Below are 23993 nucleotides of genomic sequence, written 5' to 3' on the forward strand. Positions count from 1 at the left end.
CTTAAGTTTAGTTTAGTCAGGCTCTTGGGCCAACTGAGTCCCCGCCGACCAGCGATCCCCTACCCTAGCACTATCCAGCACTAGGGACAATTTAAGATGTTAACAAGCCAATTCGCTTTCAAACCTGTACGTCTTTGGAGTGTGGGAGGAAACTGGAGCAACCAGGGAAAACCCACGCAAGTCGCGGGGAGAACGTACAATCTCCGTGCTGTACAGTCGGGATCGAATGCCTGTCTCTGGCGCTGTAAGGCAACAACTCTACTGCTGCGCCATCGCGCCACCCAGTTCAGTTCTATGCAGACTTTCCGAATGTTTGGCTAGAAATCCAAGGAATCCAATGTACTCTGCAGTACAGCAAGCTCATCTTTCTGTAGGTACAGATACCAGATATGCACACAGTATTGCAGTTTGGTGTCTCATTTGGGCCTCTAGGTTTAGTGTGTGGGTGATAAACAGATGGAACCAGATGAAGGAGGAGAAGGAAAGGTAATGAGGGGCTGGGTGCATGGGAAGGATTGGAAAGAATGGTGTGTGTATGAGATGACCTAGGTGGATCAGAACATGAGAGAAGGGGACAGATAATAGCTGGTTATCTAAAATTGGAGAATTCAATGTTCATGTCATTGGATTGTACACTGTCCAGGTGAAATATGGGGTGCCGTTCCTCTAGTTAGCGATTGACCTAGTCATTGCCTTCATTAAGCTCAGTTTGATGTCATCCCATAGTCTAAGATTCACGCAAAAAGCTGGAGTAATTCAGTGGATCAGGCAGCATCTCTGGAGAAAATAAATAGGTGATGTTTCGGGATGGGATCCTTCTTCCCATTGTTGCCTGCGTTATTATTTGCACCAGGTCCCATTTGCCCCTTGTACCTGTTATTAATATTAACCATTAATGTTCCTATTTTTCCTGCTTCCAAATTTTTTCATCGATACACTTTTCCATATTTCTATTAGTTACAGTCCTTCAACTCTTCATTTGTTCTAGCGGTTCTAATCTCTTGATCAATCTGATTTATTGCTCCAATGTTGCCAGGCTTTTGTTTAACTGGCAAGGCCTTGATCTCCAGAATTACGCCAGACTTTGTTTCTCAGAGAAACAGCATGAAAAAAATCTTCTTGACCATTTATTTTTTACATTTACCATAATATCTCGCAAGCGGTGGGCTAGTTTCATGTTTTGCTCCTCTGTAATGTATTCAAATGGTTTTCTCTGTTAAGGTATATAAATATGAATATTTAATGTAAGAAGATCATGAAATTGGAATTTACCTTTCTCTTCATAATGTGTGAATTGCTTGGTTTGCAGGCTTCGCAGTTGTCATGGATTGAAAGAAAAGTAGCTGCAGCCTTGTTTGGCGAGCCACCAAATTCAACCATACAAGATGCGTTGCAATGTTTTCTCAAGGTAATAAACCTGCCAGTTACTCAGTTTTTCCATTTCCCCCCTGCAGTTTAATTGCTGAATCTTACTATGGTATTGATTTTAAAACATGTGGGAAGGAACTGCAAATGCTGGTTTAAACCACAGATAGACACAAACAGCTGGAGTAACGCAGCGGGCCATCACATCTCTGAAAAGAAGGAATAGGTGATGTTTCGGGTCGAGACCCTTCTTCAGACTGAGAGTCAAGAAGAAGGGTCTTGACCCGAAACGTCACCTATTCCTTTTCTCCAGAGATGCTGTCTGACCCGCTGAGTTACTCCAGCTGTTTGAGTCTATCTTTGAATTTAAAACATTTGGGAATGGTGCAGAGACCTCTGAGTGGTTTAATTTACCCTTCATTATCACATATTACTTGTATTATTTAGTTATGAAGCTGAGGATCAGTCAGCAAGATAGATTAAAATACAAGGTAGATTTGACACTTTAAAATTCAAATGTCGAGGCTTTTCACAGTCCCTGGCTCAGTCCTCAAATGCATATTCCAGCATGTGTTACTGAAGTCTATTCAGGGACAAAGTTGTTCCAGTTGTAACAATACAAGACAACAAACTACTATTTAAGACTTTAAATAGAGTTTGGAGAAGGGTCTTGTCCCGAAACATCACCCATTCCTTCTGTCCAGAGATGCTGCCTGTCTATCCACTATTTAACAAAATTGTTCTTGACAGCTAACTCATCAGCTGATACTATTTCATTTTAAACTTTCTGCTTGACTGATTGTTCCAGTGATTAGTGAAATTAAATTCTTATCACCTACTTAAACTTGCTTGAAACCTACGTTTTGTTGTCTCAGTAGTTTTATATATTTTACAGTTCTATATATTGCAAGATGATTTTAAGCAGACACATACCAAAACTACTGCAATATATATGAACATTTAATATAGTAAAAACAATAAAGCTTTTCACAGAAAGGTTATCAAACAAAAATTAATCCACAAAAGATGTCGAGACAGTTGACCGCATCCGTGATCAAATAAATTAGCTGATTTTAAAGATGGAAAGCGACGTGAAGGCAGCTGAAAGCACAGCTAGTGGAGATGATGGAAATCTGCAGTAACCCCCCCCCCCCCCTCTCTATTCCCTCTCTCTTCCATGTGCCCCATTCTTCCCTTTCCCTCAGTCCCCTTCCACCTATACACCTACTGGCTTCTCATTTTGCACATCTACTCTCCTTATCTCACACTTTGTCTTTCCATCTGTAGCTTTTGTCCTGCCATCTGCCAGTCGAAAACCTCCTTTACCTGTATCCATGCATCACCTGCCAGACATTGTACTGCCACCACTTCTCTTCCAGGTTTCTGCCCCTCCATCCCACTACAATCAGTGTGAATAAGGGTCCTGATCCAAAAAGTCATCTAACCAGACATACGGCCTGAGTTATTCTAGCACTTTGTCTTTTTTTTCAAACCAGCATCTGCAGTTCCTTATTTCTATATTATATGCAACTCTGATACCTTCAGATTCATAGGCAGTAGCATCAACAATCAGATGGCCAGTTTAATAGTCCTTCAGAGGAGTCTAATGGTTTGCCTTGAAAATTAGCTTTTGCTTTCTTTGTTTGAAGGATGAATATCGCTCCATGTCTATGCATTCCTTATTATTTTATTTAACCTTTAAGCAAATGTGTACTTGTCTTGAATTTTCTAGGTAGAGGAAATACAAACAAGGTATTCCAAAGATAACTGTGTTTACTTGACAAAGGTAGGTACTATGTTTGAATTGTTTCATTAAATTGTTATAGCTCTATTTTAAAACTCATTCATAATAATTTCTGAGTTGTGATGCTATTTGTGGTTCATTTTATATCTTCCCTGTGTTTTATTTTCAGTGTTACAAAGAACTTGGACAGAACACTAATGCGCAGATGTGGTGTGACATGGCAGTTTCCTTTCCTGACATTATAGAGGTAATTACATTGAAATTAATGCTATTAAAACAACCTGCTTTCATATCCTACTTTCATTTTCGATATCCCGCAGCTCCCCCTCCCCCCACTTGTAATGACAGAGTCCCCCTTGTCCTCGCCTTCCTCCCCATCAGCTGTTGCATACAGCATATAATCTTCCAACATTTTCTCCACCCCCAACGGGATCCCACTACAGGCCACATCTTCCCATCTCCACCCCTTTCTGCTTTCCGCAGAGACAGTTCCCTCCGAAACTCCCTGGTCAACTCGTCCCTTCCCACCCAAACCACCCCCTCCCCAGGTACTGTCCACTGCAACCGCAGGAGATGCAACACTTGTCCCTTTACCTCCCGCCTCGACTCCATCCAAGGACCCAAACAATCTTTCCAGGTGAGGCAGAGGTTCATATGCACCTCCTCCAACCTCATCTACTGTATCCGCTGTTCCGAAGGTGTCAACATCTCTACATCGGCGAGACCAAGCGCAGGCTCGGCGATCTTTTCACTGAACACCTCTGCTCAGTCCGACTTAACCTACCTGATCTCCCCGGTGGCTCAGCACTTCAACTCCCTTTCCCATTCCCAATCTGACTTTTCTGTCCTGGGCCTCCTCCATTGTCAGAGTGAGGTCCAGTACAAATTGGAGGAACAGCACCTCATATTTCGCTTGGGTAGTTTACACCCCAGAAGTATGAACATTGACTTCTCTAACTTCAGATAGCCCTTCCTTTCTCTCTCCATCCCCTTCCTCTTCCCAGTTCTCCCACTAGTCTTACCATCTCTATGCTATCTTTGTCCCGCCCCCTCCCTTGACATCCGCCTGAAGAAGGGTCTCGACCCGAAACGTCGCCCATTCCTTCTCTCTAGAGATGCTGCCTGTCCCGCTGAGTTACTCCAGCATTTTGTGTTAACCTACTTTCACTTCCACATGGAACATTGAGAGAATACATGAAGTGCTTATTTGATTACATGATTGTATTTTGCAGACCAAATCTACTCCTGCTTGTTTATAATGTGTTTTGTAATTTAATACATTCATTTTATCAATAGCTGGGTTTGACATCAGTCCAGGTTGGGATGAAAGAGCAGCAACATCAGTTTTTTTTGGGGGGGTTTAAACACTAAATTAAATGTATTCAGTTATTTACAATAGTATTTACACGTCAAACTATAACAAAACACCCGCCACCATAATAGAAACTTGGCAAGTATTCCTTCCTACTAAGCACCAAATTACTCTATTACAATCCTGATCCAAGATACAGTCGATCCCCCACAGCACCCAGCAGTCCCGGAACTCCTTCACGGCACCCGTGGACACCACGTGTTCACTTTCAGGGTTGTAACGCTGGCAGTCAGCTTAGGCAGAGCCTGGCACCATGACCCATGAATGACCAGACCCAGGAACAAACTAACCAGGGCATCCACTGATCTACCCACTCCCCTACACACTGGGTGCCCAAAAATTAGGATGGTGGGACTATCAACATTGTAACTAACTTTGATGAACTGGTGCTGCTAGGGGCAGTTCAGTTCGGTTTAGTTTATCGTTACGTGTACAGTGTTAGTTGCGTGCTATCCAGTCAGCGGAAAGACAAAACGTGATTACAATCAAGCCATTTACAGTGCATAGATCAGCGTTTGTCAACCTTTTAACTCTTGCAGAACCCTTGAAATAATTTTCATGTCTCAGGAAACTACATAAAAATTATTATATATCTTAATTAATCTCTTTCTTTCTCTTTCATAAATTTAAAGTTCATAAGGCGAACATAATATATTTTTCTGTTAACTGGTTTAAGCAAAAATTAACATGTTTTTCTCATGTTTATTGGCAATGCAAAAAAAAAACTGGAATCAAACTGCTTCTTTGAAACTGAAGCAAATTAAAGCAAACAGAACTAAACTTGGAAGAGAGAGAGAGAGAGAAAACAACACACACAAGCTTTTCATAAACTAACAAAAACATACATAATAAACCTTTGATAAACTAACAAAATTAAACATAAACATACTTATGGTGGCATTGTCTGGAAATTTGATTATCGAATTACGTGGGTGTACGAGGAGTAAAGAAGGGGCTGAGAACACATCCTTGTGGAGCCACAGTGAAGACGATTATCGTAGTGGATGATTTGTCCCCTATCCTCACTGATTGGGGTCTGTTGGTCAGGAAGTCGAGGATCCAGTTTCTAGAGATGAGTTCTGACTCTAATCCCCACAAGTTTGGTGATGGGATAATGGTGTTAAAGGCAGAGCTGTAATCTATGAATAGGAGTGTGAGGTAGGTCTCTCTTATGCAGGTGTTGTAGGGATGAGTGTATTACTAGGGCCATGGCATCAAACGTGGACCTGTTGCGGCTGTAGGTGAACTGCAGTGTGTCAAAGCCACTGGGTAGACTGGATTTAATGCGTTCCATAACTAACCTCAAAACATTCCATGATGGTGGATGTCAAGGCCACTGGACGGTAGTGCTTTAGGCATTGCCCTCAAGACAAACCCCTACCACTAGAGGTATGTGCAAGTCAGATGGCAATAATGGTTTTCTAATTGACCTTTGCAAGTCCTTTTAGGGGGAGCAAACGTTTTCAAAGCCCCAATAACCGATAACTATGAAGGTCCAGAAATGTCAATGGCAGATTCAGATTGAATCTAGATATATTTGCATGTGAACAACAAACACTTTTAAGTGGTTTAAAGTGACAGTCGGCAGCTGTGTAACGCAGATCAGTTGCTTTTTATTTAAACTGATTTTGATTCATATGCTCGAGTTTTCTATACAATACCTTTCATCTCCCATCAAAGCAAAAATTGTCAACATTTCAAATCCCATCAAAACCTCTTTTCCCCAAAACAGCTGCCTTGACTGTAAATTTCCAAGCTGAAATTGGCAGATTGGTTTGGGTAAGGATATGGAATCAAGATAGGTAAATGATGTGTCATGATGGCCAACAAATGCTGGCATTTCCATTAATGCTTGCATCCCTCTATCACAGTGCTGATATAACATCAGAACAGTTGAAATCAATCTTAATAACGTTTACATGGAGAACGTATAAACTCCGTACAGTCAGCACCCTTAGTTGGGATTGAACCTGGGCCTCTGGTGCTGTAAAGCTGCAGCTCTACTGCTCTGGCACCCTCATGAGCCTTTAGTTATCTTCTAGTTAAAGAGGGTATATAGAGCCTCAGTTCATCTAAGATCTGCTTTTAATTCAATTGTTGACTTCTGGGATAAATCCCAAACTAATTCCTGCATTGTCGTAAATTCTTGAAATGTTCCCTTTCGTCTTGGTGACCAAGAGTCGTGCTCGGTTTTAATTGGCATCTTCTGATTGATTGATGAATCCATTTCATCATTATAACTAAGCATTCCATTCTCATTAATAATTTTGTTCTTCAGACTTGATGTCGCTCCCTTTCTTCCTCTAACTATTCCTTGACAATACATAGTAAGTGCAAGGTATCCAATGTTCCTCAAAATGTGTGCTTCCAAAAATGTTGCAGAAATTTATTGTTAACTAGATTTTTGCACTACCGTGTACCATTTTGGTGTAGGTCCCCCCCCTTTATTCCCAAAGCTTACGTTGTTTAAGTTTAAAAATGTAAAATATTTCTTGTAAAATATATCAAATCTCAAGGAAACTTGGCAAGACCGACGACGGGAAAAAGCAGAGTAAGGTTCGGCAAAAATGTCAGCGCTACCGTGTACCCTTTTGGCGAAGATACAATAACACATGTAGGTACACACACACACACACACGCACACACACACACACACACACACACACACACACACACACAAGATGAGACTTAATATTATATAGATATGAATGATTGATGCAATTTGATGGTCGCCTTTCACAGTTTTGTCTTGCCATACCTTGCCTCAACAGTAACTCCAGAATTGCTTGCCAACACTCAAAATAGTTCCCTGGCCTGTTCTTTATAGTTATTTTTGCTGCTGTATTAACCATGATTTTCTTGTTTGCTGTAACTCTTTCCGCACCTTTCCTCCATTTTCCATCCCATACATTTCTCTATACATGGGAGAATGGATTATTATTGGGGCAGAGGAGTACTAGTTAACAGAATTGGCATTTATACAAGATTCTCATATATATTTTCCTTTCCTTTGCCACAGGAACAAGAAACTCAAGAAGAATTTGAAACTCTTGTCTCCATCCTCAAGCAGTGAATTGTATTGCTTTGCAACGATTGTGAAAGTTGTTTATATATTTGGATAACTGCATTGTAGTTTTTTCTTGTTGAAATGGACACAATAGGTTACATTGAAAACCAGCACTGAGGATCACTTCTTTATTGAATTTTGCATTGTAGATTTATTTATTGAATCATGTGAAATTTGCTGATTCTGCACCTAACCTGGTGAAAATATAAAACACATTATTTTACCCATGGTAAAATAAACAATTAAAACAATAATTATGGATTATATCTACAAATAATTTTGCTTTGATTTATAATCTCTGTAGATTATGAAAGGTTGCAATTATTTAGTAATTTACAGAAGTCATTGCTTGGCTTTTATTATGATTCTTACTTGAGGTCCAAACTAAAAAAAAGTCTGAATATGGACTTTTTTTTTAATTTTGATTGAAAAAGCACAAATATAAACATATAATTGATTTCAGAAGAATTACTTTGATTTGAATGACAATCATGTATTAAAATATTTAAATATTTATAATTTTTTCCAAAAATTAATAAATATTCAGTGGGACCAATGTTTCTGTTTTCTGTATTACAAAACTGTACCAGAGAAAGTAAAATACAAAATGTTTTCTATGAATTGGAATGTATCTTAACTACACGTAGTAATGATTACTTCCATTCCACTAGGGGCGCAGCATTGATGGCAGCCTCTGCCCACAGTGACTGTTTTTTAATCTTTTTTTTATTTTTAGTCTGTTTTAAATGTGTGTTTTGGAGGTTTCTTTAGTTTTTCTACGTGGGGAAGGGGGGTAGGGTAAGGGGGAAACCGTTTCCCAGTCACTTCCTGGCGAGGATGCGACTATTCTCCGAGTCGCGTCCTCGCCCCCCCCCTCGCGACCTACCATCTGGATTGGCGCGGCCCTTCCTGCCGGGGACCGGACCAAAGCTTCAGCGGCAGCGGCGCAGCACTGGATTCATCGCGGAGCAGGCGATGCCTACCTGGATCGCCGTTTGAAGCACCGGAGTGCTGGGCCTGCTGCTTCAACATCTCGGAGCTGGGGTTTGGAGAGCTCCCAGCACGGGCTGCACTGACCAACATCGAGAAGTCCTGGGACCCTTTGCCGAGGGCCGCCAGTGTTGAATCTCCGACCAGCGCAGCCTGTGGACTTCGGGAGCTGCGGACTCCGGTAGCAAGTGGCCGATTCGGATGTCCAAGCTGTTGAGGTGGTTCTCCCGTTCCGACGTCGGAGTTCCATCATCCCGGCGAGAGGGCCTGAATATCGGGCTGCCTGTGGCGGCAACTGTGAAGGGTTCGGGAGCCCCCCTGACCACTGGTAAACAATGGAGGAGGATGACTGAATTTTGGAGCCTTCCATCACAGTGGGAAACTTTGATCCCGCTGTGTGGGGATGCCTGTGTTAAAGACTATTGTGTTCTGTGCTCTTTATTATTCGTTTGGCTGTATGGCGACAACACATTTCACTGTACCAATCGGTACATGTGACAAGTAAATGTATCTTGTATCTTTTTTCCATTTCCTGGTTGAAAACAATGAATATGTGAAATGAGGAAATTTATTGACTGTGGAAAGTCAAATTCAGCTTACAGCGTGGATAAGTTGGTTTTAAGTGCGTAGATCTCCGATGTGTACAAGAATCCACAAGAGGTGAGGACATGTTAAGCAATACCAGATGCATCATTACCTTATTGTCTTCAGCCTTTTGAAGAAAAGTACTGAAGAATGCTTATTTCCATTATTGACTTATTAACTGGTGTAAGCAACTAAGCTCTCAATGACCATGCTCTTAGATCAAGGGTTCCCAACCTGGGGTAAAATTTACCCAGGGCGTGAATTTGTTGATTCTGGATTTGCACCCATTTTTTCGCATTGACTGTGTGTTTGGTTCTGGTATACCGGCATCTGTTCATCATTAGTTGTTCATAAATAAGTGAAATAAGTGAATAAGTGAATAAGTAGGCGGCGCGACTCTGGCCAGCAGCGGCCTCTGCAGCCTGTCCGCGTTTTTATTATTTTTTGTCTGTGTTTTTATGTAGTTTTTGTTATTTTATGTTGGGGTGTGTGTGGGGGGGGGCGGGGGTGGGGAAACTTTTGAATCTCTCCCTGCACTGGAGACCCGACCTTTTCTCGTCGGGTCTCAGTTGTCGTTGGGGCCGCAACGAGGAGCGGCCTCCAACAGGAAGAAGCCGGGGACTCTGGTGCTACGACTCACCGTCGCCGTCGCGGAGCTGGCCGAGACCGGAGCGGGTGGAGCGGTGGAGGAGCGCTGCTGCTGCTGCCGATGCCGCTGCTGCTGCTGATGCGGAGGCTGCTACTGCGGGGCTGCGGACGGCGGCACCGGGAGCCCGCGGATCCCTGGAGGGAGACCGCTTTTCGGGGCTCCTGCAACGGCGACTTCTCCCGCCCGAGTTGCGGGGTTGAAGAGCTCCTGGAGCGGGGCTTAACACCACTGCCCCGCGCGGCTTGGAATGGCCGCGGGACACTGCGAGCGCACGCCGGGGTCTCTAACACCAAGACCCGGTGTGCGACCTCGCACCACCCGGCGTGGCTTTAATGGCCGCGGGACAATCGCCATCGCCAGCCGGGGGCTTTGACTTTGACTCCGACATCGGGGGGGGGGGAGAGTGCAGTGAAGAGATAAGTTTTTTTGGCCTTCCATCACAGCTATGTGATGGATGTTTATGTAAAATGTAATTATGTTGTGTCTGGGGTCTATTTGTGTGTAATGTATGGCTGCAGAAACGGCATTTCATTTGGACCTCCAGGGGTCCAAATGACAATTAAATAGACTATTGACTATTGACTATTGACTAACATTGTTATGTGCTATTAAAGTTGCCAGGGATAAATGGGATGAAAAAGGTTGGGAGCCCCTGTCTTAGAATAACTGTGTAGGAAGGTACTGCAGATGCTGATTTACATTGAAGATCGACACAAAATGCTGGAGAAACTCAGCAGGACAGGCGGCATCTCTGGAGACAATTTGGGTTGAGACCCTTCTTCTTTCTCAGTCTGAAGCAGAGTCTCGAGACCCAAAACATCACCCATTCCTTCTCTCCAGAGATGTTGCCTGTCCCGCTGAGTTACTCCAGCTCTTAGAATATCTGTCTGGCTGAAATCCCTGGATAAGAATCAAAAGTTGAGCCACTTATTGTTCAAGGCTGAGACAGATTGTTTCTAGACCACAGGGGAAGAGAGGGTTATGAAGAGCAGACAGGAGAGCGTTGCGGTCAACGGTCAGATCAACTATGATCTTATTGAGTAGCAGAACAGGTTCTGTTACTCAATAAATTGTGCACAAAAGCACAATCTGGCTCTTTGTTTCTGTATTCTAAGCACTGTATTAAACAACACAGCTAACACAAAATTGGATCGGTGTTGTTAATTGGAAGTATTGTCCCATGAACCTAACTCATTCCAAATTCTTAGCCACAAAGTCTCGGGTACAAATTTTGTAGTTGTTGAGGAACAGCTCATTCTTAACATCAGTGGAAGCACAATCACTTAAAAGTCTATAAACTATAAACACAGCTTGAAAGTCTATAAACTTTATCTTTGAGTTTGACATTCATTTATATTTAAAAATTTGAATGCAAATATTAGCTATGATGCTATTACAAGGGCACTATTCATGGTTGAGTAGACGGCAGGACACAGAATATGACCGTTCCACCCAAACAATCTGTACAGGCATTTCCGCTTCATTTGAGCCTTTTTTTTTTTCCCTTCTCTAAATTTATCTGTCAAGCCGTCTATTCTGTGCAGGAAGGAACACCAAGGATAGACACAAAATGCTGGAGTAACTCAGCGGGTCAGGCAGCATCTCTGGAGAAAAGGAATAGATGATGTTTTGGGTCGAGACCCTCCTTCTTTCTCATTCTGAAGAACGGTCTTAACCTGAAATGTTACCCATTCCTTTTCTCCAGAAATGCTGCCTGATCCGCTATGTTACTCCACCATTTTGAGCCCTCTATTCTGCCTGTCCATCATCCTGTAAGTGCCAAAATACTCAGTGGTTAAGAAGGAACTGCAGATGCGGGAAAATCGAAGGTACACAAATAAGCTGGAGAAACTCAGCGGGTGCAGCAGCATCTTTGGAGCGAAGGAAAAAGGCAACGTTCCGTGCCGAAACGTTGCCTTTTTCCTTCGCTCCATAGATGCTGCTGCACCCGCTGAGTTTCTCCAGCTTTTTTGTGTACCTGCCAAAATACTAATTTGGCTTCACCCACATTCAAAACACTCTGGGGGAAAAATAATTTTAAAATATATATTTTTACAACTTGCCACGATTTTGTGATGACCATTATATTCACCAAAACCTTTCATAATTCTTCACTCACTATTTCTGGCCTTTACCCTTTTCCCAAAAAAAAGAGATGGAAGATAGACACAAAAATTCTGGAGTAACTCAGCGGACAGGCAACATCTCTGAAGAGAAGGAATGGGTGACGTTTATTCTATATATCTGCTTGGTAGATTACTTTTTCCATGGTTTGAATAATATATTTGATATTGTTCCACTCCCTCACCTCAAGATGCTTCAGTCTGAAGAAGGGTCTCGACCTAAAATGTCACCCATTCCTTTTCTCCAGAGATGCTGCCTTTCCCGCTGAGTAACTCCAGCACTTTACGTTTCTCTTCAGTTTAAACCAGCATCTGCAGTTCCTTCCTACACAAAAAGAGACCCAATCTATACATTTTGTTTAATTATGTATGCCATTGTATTTCTAATATAATTCTTGTAAATCTTTTCTGCATCCTTCTCATTAGTTCTATCCTTTTTATAAAATGGCATTCAAAACCATGAATTACATAATGTTCTAACAAAGGTTCAATTCCTCTCGGGCATAATCCATGTTATTTAACCCAATTAGTACTAAATCCTGTTCCGGTTTTTGCTTACATTATGACCTTGACAACCTGTAGCTGGCAGCTTTTAATGATTGATATATTTAGACTGCTAAATCACTTTGTTCCTATACCCCACATAGACTCTCATCTTTCAAGTAATGTGACATCGCTATTCCACCTACCAACATGAATTACCTCAATTATCTATTCCTGGCCCATTCTGAAACTTTATTGATGTATTTAGTTTAGAGATACAGTGTGGAAACAGGCCCTTCGGCCCACTGAGTCCATGCCGACCATCAATCATCCGTACACTAGTTCCATGGCATTCCACTTTCACATCCTACACACTGGGGGAAATTTACAGAAGCCAATTAACCTACAAACATGCACGTCTTTGGAGTGTGGGAGGAACCCGGAGCACCCGGAGAAAACCCACCCGGTCACATGGAACATGTACAACCTCCGTACAGACAGCACCCATAGTCAGAATCAAACCCAGGTCTCTGGCGCTGTGAAGCAGCAACTCTACCATTGCACCACTTATATAAAATTCCTCCTACAGTTTGTTACAGTTCATCTCAGTACTGACTATTCCACCCAATCTGTCTCGACCCCGATTTGTTGTCATCTTTGTTTTGGAAATTATGTTCTTGATGCCAATGACAATCATGCATATAGATTATGAGCCACACGGGTCTCAAGACTAGAATGCTTTTGGAAAATGTAGACAACTTAGATGAACTGCATATCTATTGCAGTAAAAGTCTGATAATCTGTCATGCAATTGTTGGGGAATCCCAATGGTTGTGCATCGGTCCAGATTGTGTGTGAAGGATCTGGACTGCACGTGGTGTGCAGCTTGAGTCGGTGTCAAAAATCATGGGTCATGCTGAAGATCACAGGCTGAAAGTCTCACCATTCTCCAACATCCCTTTCTTAGATGTTATTTTCCAGCAAGACTTCCCTTATCTTCCCATCTGCAGGTTAAGTTGACTGGCCTATGATTCTGTAGACGTATTCTATCCCTTTTGAAAATAGGGGGATTACCTCAGCTGCTAGCAAGTTCTCCAGCATTTCACTTTTTCTAGTGAAGTATTAAATGTGTTGAAATGCTGAAAATGTCCTACTGTATCCCTCAGAGGGCACTTTTTCTCACAGAGAGTGGTGAGTCTGTGGAATTCCCTGCCTTAGAGGGCGGTGGAGGCAGGTTATCTGGATGCTTTCAAGAGAGAGCTAGATAGGCCTCTTAAAATAGCAGCGTCGGGGGATATGGGGAGAAGGCAGGAACGGGGTACTGATTGGGGATGATCAGCCATAATCACATTGAATGGCGGTGCTGCCTCGAAGGGCCGAATGGCCTACTCCTGCACCTATTGTCTATTGTCTAACCCAGTGGGGCAGGCAGCATCTCTGGGGAGAAGGAATGGGTGACATTTCGGGTCGAGACCCTTCTTCAGACTGAGGCATTGGCAGTGACTATAGACCCAGAGGGGCTTTATATTAGTAAGGTCCCACTGTGGGGAGGAGACAGTTGCCCACCTCTTCACAGAGTGTGGATTTGTGAAGAGGATCTGGAGATAGGGTCCTATTGTCTATTGTCTATCCATTTTAGATTGTTATATTTGCTTCCTAATTAGCCTTTTATCTGAAAGCAGGGTCTCGTCCCGAAACGTCACCTATTCCTTTTCTCCAGAGATGCTGCCTGTCCCACTGAGTTACTCCAGCATTTTGTGTCTACGGTTGAAACCAACATCTGTAGTTCCTTCCTACACTTATCCCTATTAACTTCCTCTTCCATTTAATTAATATTGGGTGAGGTGAAATCCTGTATTATGCTTTTTACTCTCTTCACTAATTTGTCCTCTTATTTCTTTCATCTTCTACCATAGCAAACAAAATAGGAGCAAGAGCAGTCCTTCTGCCCCTTCGAACTCACTCTTGACAAGTTTTGATGAAGGGTCACAGACGTAACATTGACTCTCTCTTTCCACAGATGCTGCAAGAACACCTCATTTTTCCAGCATTCTTTTTTTTAATGCATCTGATCTGAATGCTATCTTCGTGAATCATTCCCTTATTCTTTTGGTATCCAAATATCTTTCCATTATTGTTTTGCATAAATGCCATTGGCCTCCACAGCCCTACAGGGTAGAGAATTCCAAACGATTCACATTCTCTGAAGAAATCTCTCCTCATCCTAAACAGGCTGCCCCTTACTCTGAGACTGTAGTCTCTGGATTTAATACTCCTCAGCCAAGGTGAAATATTCTTACTAACCATATAACCATATAACAATTACAGCACGGAAACAGGCCATCTCGGCCCTACAAGTCCGTGCTGAACAATTATTTTCCCTTAGTCCCACCTGCCTGCACTCATACCATAACCCTCCATTCCCTTCTCATCCATATGCCTATCCAATTTATTTTTAAATGATACCAACGAACCTGCCTCCACCATTTCCACTGGAAGCTCATTCCACACCGCTACCACTCTCTGAGTAAAGAAGTTCCCCCTCATGTTACCCCTGTAATCTCTGGAACTCTCTGCCACAGAGGTCCCAGTTATTGGCTATATCTAAGAGGGAGTCATGTGGCCCTTGTGGCTAAGGGATTATGGAAGAAGGCAGGTACGGGATACTATTGGATGATCAGCCATGATCAATTGAGGCGGTGCAGGCTCGAAGGGCCGAAGCTTGTCCACATCAACTAATTTCTGTTTCTATCCCTCTCTGTCATTTTCTGAAGTCAGTCCTCTTGTTTGAATCTTCCCTATCAAGTCCCCACATCAACTCTTCTATCCCTTCATCATTTTAAAGACCTCTATCAAGTCCCCCCTTAACCTTCTGTTCTCCAGAGAATAAAGACCTAACTTATTCAACCTTTCTCTGTAACTTAGTTGTTGAAACCCAGGCAACATTCTAGTAAATCTCCTCTGTACTCTCTCTATTTTGTTGACATCCTTCCTATAATTAGGCGACCAAAATTGTACACCATACTCCAGAATTGGCCTCACCAATGCCTTGTACAATTTTAACATTACATCCAAACTTCTATACTCAATGCTCTGATTTATAAAGGCCAGCACACCAAAAGCTTTCTTTACCACCCTATCTACATGAGATTCCACTTTCAGGGAACTGTGCACGGTTATTCCCAGATCCCTCTGTTCAACTGCATTCTTCAATTCTCTACCATTTACCATGTACGTCCTATTTTGATTTGTCCTGCAAAGGTGTAGCAGCTCACATTTATCAGCATTAAACTCCATCTGCCATCTTTCAGCCCATTCTTCCAAATGGCCTAAATCACTCTGTAGACTTTGGAAATCCTCTTCATTATCCACAACACTAATCCAATTTACCACACCTTCATCCAGATCATTGATGTACATGACAAACAACAAAGGACCCAACACAGATCTCTGAGGCACCCCACTAGACACTTGCCTCCAACCCAACAAACAGCCATCCACCATTACCCTCTGGCGTCTCCCATTCAGCCACTGTTGAGTCCATCTTGCTACTGCGTTTATACCCAACAGTTGAACCTTCTTAACCAACCTTCCATGAGGAACCTTGTCAAAGTCCATATAGACAACATCCACTGCTTTACCCTTGTCAATTTCCCTAGTAACCGCTTCAAAAAATTCAAGAAGATTAGTCAAACATGACCTTACAGGCACAAATCCATGTTGACTGTTCCTAATCAGACCCTGTTTATCCAGATGCTTATATATATTATCTCTAAGTATCTTTTCCATTAATTTACTGAAGTCAAACTAACAGGTCTATAATTGCTAGGTTTATTCTTAGAACCCTTTTTAAACAATGGAACAACATGCACAGTACGCCAATCCTCGGGGACTATTCCCGTTTCTAATGACATTTGAAATATTTCTGTCATAGCCCCGGCTATTTCTACACTAACTTCCCTCAATGTCCTAGGGAATATCCTGTCAGGACCTGGAGACTTATCCACTTTTATATTTTTCAAAAGTGTCAGTACTTCTTTTACTTTGAAACTCATACTATCCATAGCTACTCTACTAGTTTCCCTTACTTCACATAATTCATTATCCTTCTCCTTGGTGAATACCGAAGAAAAGAAATTGTTCAATATCTCCCCCATCTCTTTTGGCTCTGCAGATAGCTGTCCACTCTGTCTCTCCAATAGACCAATTTTATCTCTCGTTATCCTTTTGCTATTAATATAGCTGTAGAAACCCTTGTTGATTTACTTTCACCTTACTTGCCAAAGCAACCTCATATCTTCTTTTAGCTTTTCTAATTTCTTTCTTAAGATTCTTTTTACATTCCTTATACTCCTCAAGCACCTCATTTACTACATGCTGCCTATAATTATTGTAGATCCCCCTCTTTTTCCGAACAAGATGTCCAATTTCCCTTGAAAACCAGGGCTCTTTCCAATTTTTACTGTTTCCTTTCAACCGAACAGGAACATAAAGATTCTGTACTCTTAAAATTTCCCCTTTAAATGTCCTCCATTTCTCTTCTACATCCTTCCCATAAAACAAAATGTCCCAGTTCACTCCTTTTAAATCATTTCGTATCTCATCAAGGTTAGCCTTTCTCCAATCAAAAATCTCAACTCTAGGTCCAGTTCTGACCCTCTCCATAATTATATTGAAACTAATGGTATTGTGATCACTGGACCCGAAAAGTGTTCCCCAACGCATACCTCCGCCACCTGTCCCGTGTCATTTCCTAACAGGAGGTCCAGCACTGCCCATCCTCTAGTAGGTCTATGTATTGCTGCAAAAAACTATCCTGCACACATTTTACAAACTCCAAACCATACAGCCCATTTACAGACACACTGCTTTATTCTTGTCAACCCTTGGAATTATTTTGAAAATTTCAACAAAATCATCTCGCATTCTACAAACGTATTAACTTGTCTACAAACTGTTCATTAGTCTGCTTGATCTGTCATTATCCTCTATCTCTATTCTATTTTTTCTGCTATCACTGTACGATCCTGATAGGTACCACAGCTCTTTACTGCTCATTTTTCCCAATCCTCACTTTTTTGTCATGCATCATACCCTACAAAGTTTTACTCCTGATCCTAATTATATTTTTCTCTGTAATCTCATTAAATCCCTATTATGTCTGAATTTTCTCAATGCATTTCTCCTTTTTAAATGTCACCTATTAACATTCTTCCGAGATGCTGCCTGACCTGCTGCATTGCTCCAGGATGTAGTGCCTTTTTTAAATATATATATAAACCAGCATCTGCAGTACCTTGTGTCTCCCTTTTAAAAAAAAATCACTGTGTATAAGCTTAGTAGACAGTGTAACTTTTACCTAAAAGGACGCAAAGTGCTGGAATAACTCAGCAGGTCAGGCAGCATCTTTGGAGTACATGGGTCGCTGACGTTTCGGGTGGAAACCCATCTTTTTCGTTCACCTAATTGTTAGTGGAATCTCTTGACACACTATGAAGAAACTCCAATGTCTAAAGAATGGTCTCGACACGAAATGTCGCCCATTCCTGCTCTCCAGAGATGCTGCTGTCCTGTTGAGTTACTTCAGCTTTTTGTGTCAACCTCCTTTGTAAAATACATTAACTCTGTATTTGCTCCTCAGCTATTCTCCCTACATTACTCTTGGGTAAAGGATAGGTGACGTTTCGGTTCGGGCTCCTTCAGTCTTAAGAAGGGTCCTGACCCGAAACATCATCTTTTCATTTTCTCCAGAGATGCTGTCTGACCCACTGGGTTATTACAGTTCTTTGTGTCTATATTTGGTATAAACCAGCATCTGCCGTTCTTTGTTTCTACATAATATCAATTATTTTTCTTTTCTATATTGTTTACATTCAGCTTACTATTTAAAACATTCCTACTACCCCACTGCTAGTCTAATTCTGCATTCACCAGGCATTTTATTGGGTGTATGTATGGAAAAATCTGAGTAATGTTCACCACCAACATCAATTTTAATGATCTGGTCATCCCATCCCTCGCCTGAGGCAACTGAGAACATTTGTCTATTTGTGGCTTCGAGATCCATACTTATGATGAATTCCAATTCATTGACTACAGTTCAAACATCACAGTAAAGCTGACAAACCATTTACAATCTCTTTGGAATAATAAGGTTAGCATATACTTCAAGAATGATAGCAATGCTGCAGCCTAATAACTCGAGGCAATCAGTTGCGGTAATGATCTATCACCAGTGTGTCATTATCACACAGCCTTCGGCCGTCTGAAAAAGAACATCTCAACACCTCAAAACTCCTAGTCTGGGCAATGGTGATTCCTATCCTTCCTGAACGCTTCCTGATCATTTTCATTTGCCAGTTTTCAAGCACTAATGTCATGATCTTAGCTCAATTCTGGTCCCCTGACCTGTCCCTTTTATCGACTGCGGGAATTCACCTCTACCATATACCATATGGACTCTACCATATGGACCCCTACATATCGGCGAGATCAAGTGGAGGCTCGGTGATCATTTTGCTGAACCCTTGCTTTCCCTCCCCATCCCATCCCCCTTCCTAGTTCTCCGACCAGTCTGACTGCCCCCCTAATTAAATATTTATCTCTGTATACTTTGTTGTCAGCTTCTCCTAACTAGCAATGATCTATTCCCCTTGACCTTCATCTCTTTTGGTGTCTTGCTTTCACACACACTTCCTTCTCTCTGTGTCTCCCTCTCCCCTGACTCTCAGTCTGAAGAAGGGTCCCGACCCAAAACATTACCCATTCCATCTATCCAGAGATATTGCCTGTCCCACTGAGTTACTCCAGCATTTTGTGTCTATCTACCATCTTGAAGGTGGGTCTACATACCACCCCAAAACAACAACACCAGGTTGCACTGGACGAATTGCAGTATGCTCGGTTGTCAACTCTCTTGGGACAGCGAATGCTGATTGCCTGTTCATCATTGCCGTTGACTTCAATCAAGCTAACATCATGAACGTACTCCCCAAATACCAGCAGTATGTCTCCTGCCCCACGTTAACACTGATCACTGCTAGAGCAGAATCAAATATGCCTCCCACACCATCTCTCGCCCTCACTTCAGCCATCTATCATCTATCAGTGCTGCCTTTGCCAGCTTACAGATAGAGAGTGAAATGCAAGGCACCAAGAGTAATAAAGCAATAGTCTATAGAGTAGGAAGGAACTGCAGATGCTGGTTTACACTGAAGATGAACACAAAATGCTGGAGTAACTCAGCAGGACGACACCTAGCTAACAAGATCTGCATTTTCCTGGTCCTCCATCTCTTTTGATGTATTGTTTTCACACTTTACCCTTCCATATCTTTGTGCCTCCATCTCCTCTGACTCTCAGTCTGAAGAAAGGTCTCAACCTGAAACATCACCCATTCCTTCGATGAGTTACTCCAGCATTTTCTGTCTATCTAGTGGTCTATAGAGACTGAGGATTTACATCAGGACTGCCATGAGTAAGTGGACTAGAACATTTTCAAGACTACTTCATTCACTCCGAATGAGTATACCTCGGTCACCAAATCAAGATGAGTCAGGAGCACAGGAGCACAAATATGGTGATTTAAAAGTACAATAAAACATTTGCTTGCACTAACATCACAGGCATAAAGACTGAGACAACGCACAAAAAAACATAATGTGTAGGGTTAAACCAAAAATAGACACTAAATGCTGGAGTTACCCAGCGGGACAGGCAGCATCTCTGGAGAGAAGGAATGGGTGATGTTTTGGGTCAAGTCCCTTCAGATCTTAGTTTAGTTTAGAGATACAGTGTGGAAATAGGCCCTTCGGCCCACCAGAGATGCTGCCTGACCCGCTGAGTTACTCCAGCATTTTGTGTCTATCTTCAGTACAAAACATAAATTATACATATACATTACACAATATAGGGAGAAGATAAGAATAATGCAACAAAAAAAAGCAAGGAATTTATGCAAAAATAAACAATTTAAAGGCAAGAAAGCAAGAGGTAGTCCATAGTAGAAACAAGTAACTGCAGAATGCTGGTTTATGAAAAAAGACAAAGTGCTGGAGTAAGTCAGCAGGTCAGGCAACATCTCTGGAGAGCTTGGATTGATGATGCTTCAGGTCGGAACCCTCCTTCAGGCTGTTTATAGTGGGGAAGGGGAAGAAAGAATAAGGGGTAGGCCATTTAGAACTGTGATGAAGAAAAACCTTTTCACACAGAGAGTTGTGAATTTGTGGAATTCTGCCTCAAAAGGCAGTGGAGGCCGATTCACTTGATGCATTCAAAAGAGAGTTAGATCGATCTTAGGACTAGTGGAATCAAGGGGTACAGGGAGAAGGCAGGAACGGGGTACTGATTGTGGATGCTCAGCCATGATCACATTGAATGGTGGTGCTGGCTCGAACGGCTGAATGCCCTACTCCTGCACCTATTGTCTATGTATCTATGAAAGCTGAAAGAGAGAAGGGGCAGGATGAAGCCTGGCAGGTCACAGGTGACCCATAGTGTTCTGTTGCCAAGATAGGATAATGGTTTTACAGGTCGGTTCAAGAACTTGGAGGAAAGTAACTGTTCTTGAACCTAGTGGTGTGGGGTTTCAGGCTTCTGTACCTCTTGCTTGGCAGTAGTAACGAGAAGAGGGCACGGCCTGAATGGTGTGAATCCTTGGTTATAGATGCCATCTTCTTGGGCCAACAGCCCATGTAGATGCTGTCAATGGTTGGTAGAGCTGTGCCACACTCTGCGGTCACTTGCATTCCTGGCCATTGGAATTGCCATGGCAGTTCATGATGCAACCGCTCAAGATACTATCTAGGTAGAGGTTTATTAGTGACATCGAGTCATAGAGTCTTCTAAGTGGAAACAGGCCCTTTGACCCAATTTGCCCACACCGGCCAACATGTCCCATCTGCACTAGTCCCACTTGGCTGCTTTTGACCCATATTCTCCAAAGCTATCCTATCCATGTACCCTGGATAATTGGTGTTGGTAACATTTTATAAATCCATGTATCCATCTCAGTCCTAAAAGATTTCCCCCGGTTTAAGGATAAACGGGAAATCTTTCAGGACTGAGATGAGAAAAACATTTTTTACACAGAGAGTGGTGAATCTGTGGAATTCTCTGCCACAGAAGGTAGTTGAGGCCAGTTCATTGGCTATATTTAAGAGGGATTAGACGTGGCCCTTGTGGCTAAAGGGATCAGGGGGTATGGAGAGAAAGCAGGTACAGGATACTGAGTTGGATGATCAGCCATGATCATATTGAATGGCGGTGCAGGCTCGAAGGGCCGAATGGCCTATCCTGCACCTATTTTCTATGTTTCTATGTACCTGTTTTTTATATATTACAATAGTATCTGCCTCAACTATCTCCTCTGCCAGCTCGTTCCCAACACCAACCATCCTTTGTGTGAAAATATGACAAAGACATGACGAATCTCTTTGTAGACATTAAGCTTTTAAAATCTAATAGGAAGGTAGATGCACCGGTGTACCTCCTTCATCGTTTCATCTTTGCACTGGGAGCTGTACAGGGCATCAGATATATTAACGCCCAGGAAGGTGACGCTGCTAATTCTGCCGATTGCCGACACACCAATGAAAACGGACACATGACACATTCCCTGACATCCTCTTTCTGAAGCCAGCGATCTGTTCCTTGTTGATGTTGAGCAAGAGTGGGTCGGCACGGCTGAGTCGCAGTAGAGTTGCTGCCTGACAGCGCTGGAGACCCGGGTTCCATCCTGACTACGAGTGCTGTCTGTACGGAGATTGTACATTCGCCCTGTAACTGAGTGGGTTTTCTCCGGGTGCACCGGTTTCCTCCCACATTCCAAAGGCGCACAGGTTTGAGGGTTAATTGGTGTCGGTAACATTTTTATAAATTGACTATCGCGTGTAGGATAATGTTAAGGGTCTGTCCCACTTTCACGACCTAATTCACGACCTTTTTCACTCGTGGACATTTTTCATCATGTTGAAAAAACGCCCCGACCTACTTGATGCCACGAGTATCTACGACTAGCCTCACGGCCTATCTACGACCTCGTGACGACCATGCTGCGAGTATGCGAGCCTTTATAAATCATGAGCATTGAGTATAGAAGCTGGGATGTAGTGTTAAAATTGTACAAGGCATTGGTGAGACCAAATCTGGAGTATGGTGTACAATTTTGGTCGCCAAATTATAGGAAGGATGTCAACAAAATAGAGAGAGTACAGAGGAGATTTACTAGAATGTTGCCCTGGGTTTCAACAACTAAGTTACAGAGATAGGTTGAATAAGTTAGGTCTTTATTCTCTGGAACGCAGAAGGTTAAGGGGGGACCTGATAGAGGTCTTTAAAATGATGAGAGGGATAGACCGAGTTGATGTGGACAAGCTTTTCCCTTTGAGAATAGGGAAGATTCAAACAAGAGGACATGACTTCAGAATTAAGGGACAGAAGTTTAGGGGTAATATGAGGGGGAACTTCTTTACGCAGAGAGTGGTGGCGGTGTGGAATGAGCTCCCAGTGGAAGTGGTGGAGGCAGGTTCGTTGGTATCATTTAAAAATAAATTGGATAGGCATATGGATGAGAAGGTGAATGGGAGGTTTATGGTACGAGTGCAGGCGCAGGTTTGGGACTAAGGGGGTAAAAAAATTTGTTCGGATAATGTTACGGACTGTGTAGTGCCGAGATGGCCTGTTTCCGTGCTGTAATTGTTATTTGGTTATATGGTTATGAGTCGAGGGCAAACTTGGCAGAGGTCGTGAATTAGGTCGTGAAATTGGGACAGGCTCTTCAGTGTACAGGCGACAGTTGGTCTGCACGGACTAGATAGGCCGAAGGGCCTGTTTCCATACTGTTGTTTTTGCAGCACCACTCAACACAAGATGTGCTGTCTCTCTCTGTGTGCTGTACGCTGATTCATCCATCACCTTCTGTGATTTGGTCAACAACAGTGACAAACTTATAGATGGCATTGGAGATGAGCTTAACCACATAGTCAAGAATGTAGAGAGTGTAGAGCTGCATTGAAGGTCAGTGAGATGGTTTAGTTTAGTTTAGATTAGAGATACAATGCAGAAACAGGCCCTTCGTCCCACCGACTTCATGCCGACCGGCGATTCCCCTAGCCCTGTCTCACAATACGAGTTCATTCCAAGAGCTCTCCCAAGTTTAAAAAAGTCAAACTCGTGGTAAGCACGGAGAATGAACGTAGCGGGTATGTCGGAGCTCGGGGACGTCTCTTAGCAGCTCGTAACGCTAACGTCAGGTACTCGGGAAGACTCGCTAACGGCAGGTAAGCAACGGCAGGGAAGACTCGTGAAGATTTTTCAACATGTGGGAAAATGTCCACGAGAGCCCCGAGTACCGACGAGTGGCCATTACCGTAAATCTCCGTGTTCGAATCAGGGCAAACTCGAGAGAGCTCTTGGAATGAACTCGTACCGTGGGACAGGGGTTTAACACTATCCTACTCACAGTAGGGAGAATTTACAATTTTTAACCAAGCCAATAAGCCTACGAACCTGTACATCTTTGGAGTGTGGAAGGAAACCAGAGCACCTGGAGAAAACCTTGCACGTCACAGGGAGAACGTACAAAACTCTATAGAGACAGTACCCACAATCAGGAT

General features: G+C 42.7%; 1 protein-coding gene across 1 annotated transcript in view; it reads left to right on the top strand.

Moving 5' to 3' along the window:
• Positions 1–8096, top strand: part of LOC129697697 (regulator of microtubule dynamics protein 2-like) — a 76207-nt gene extending 68111 nt beyond the window's left edge. The window contains exons 8-11 of the mRNA XM_055636404.1: positions 1310–1408; positions 3098–3151; positions 3279–3356; positions 7501–8096. Of these exons, the coding sequence (XP_055492379.1) occupies positions 1310–1408; positions 3098–3151; positions 3279–3356; positions 7501–7554 (285 nt within the window). The 3' untranslated portion in view covers positions 7555–8096. The remainder of the gene's footprint in view (positions 1–1309; positions 1409–3097; positions 3152–3278; positions 3357–7500) is intronic.
• The last annotated feature ends 15897 nt before the right edge of the window (positions 8097–23993 follow it).

The sequence above is a fragment of the Leucoraja erinacea genome, chromosome 5, assembly GCF_028641065.1.
Source record: "Leucoraja erinacea ecotype New England chromosome 5, Leri_hhj_1, whole genome shotgun sequence".
NCBI lineage: Eukaryota > Metazoa > Chordata > Chondrichthyes > Rajiformes > Rajidae > Leucoraja > Leucoraja erinaceus.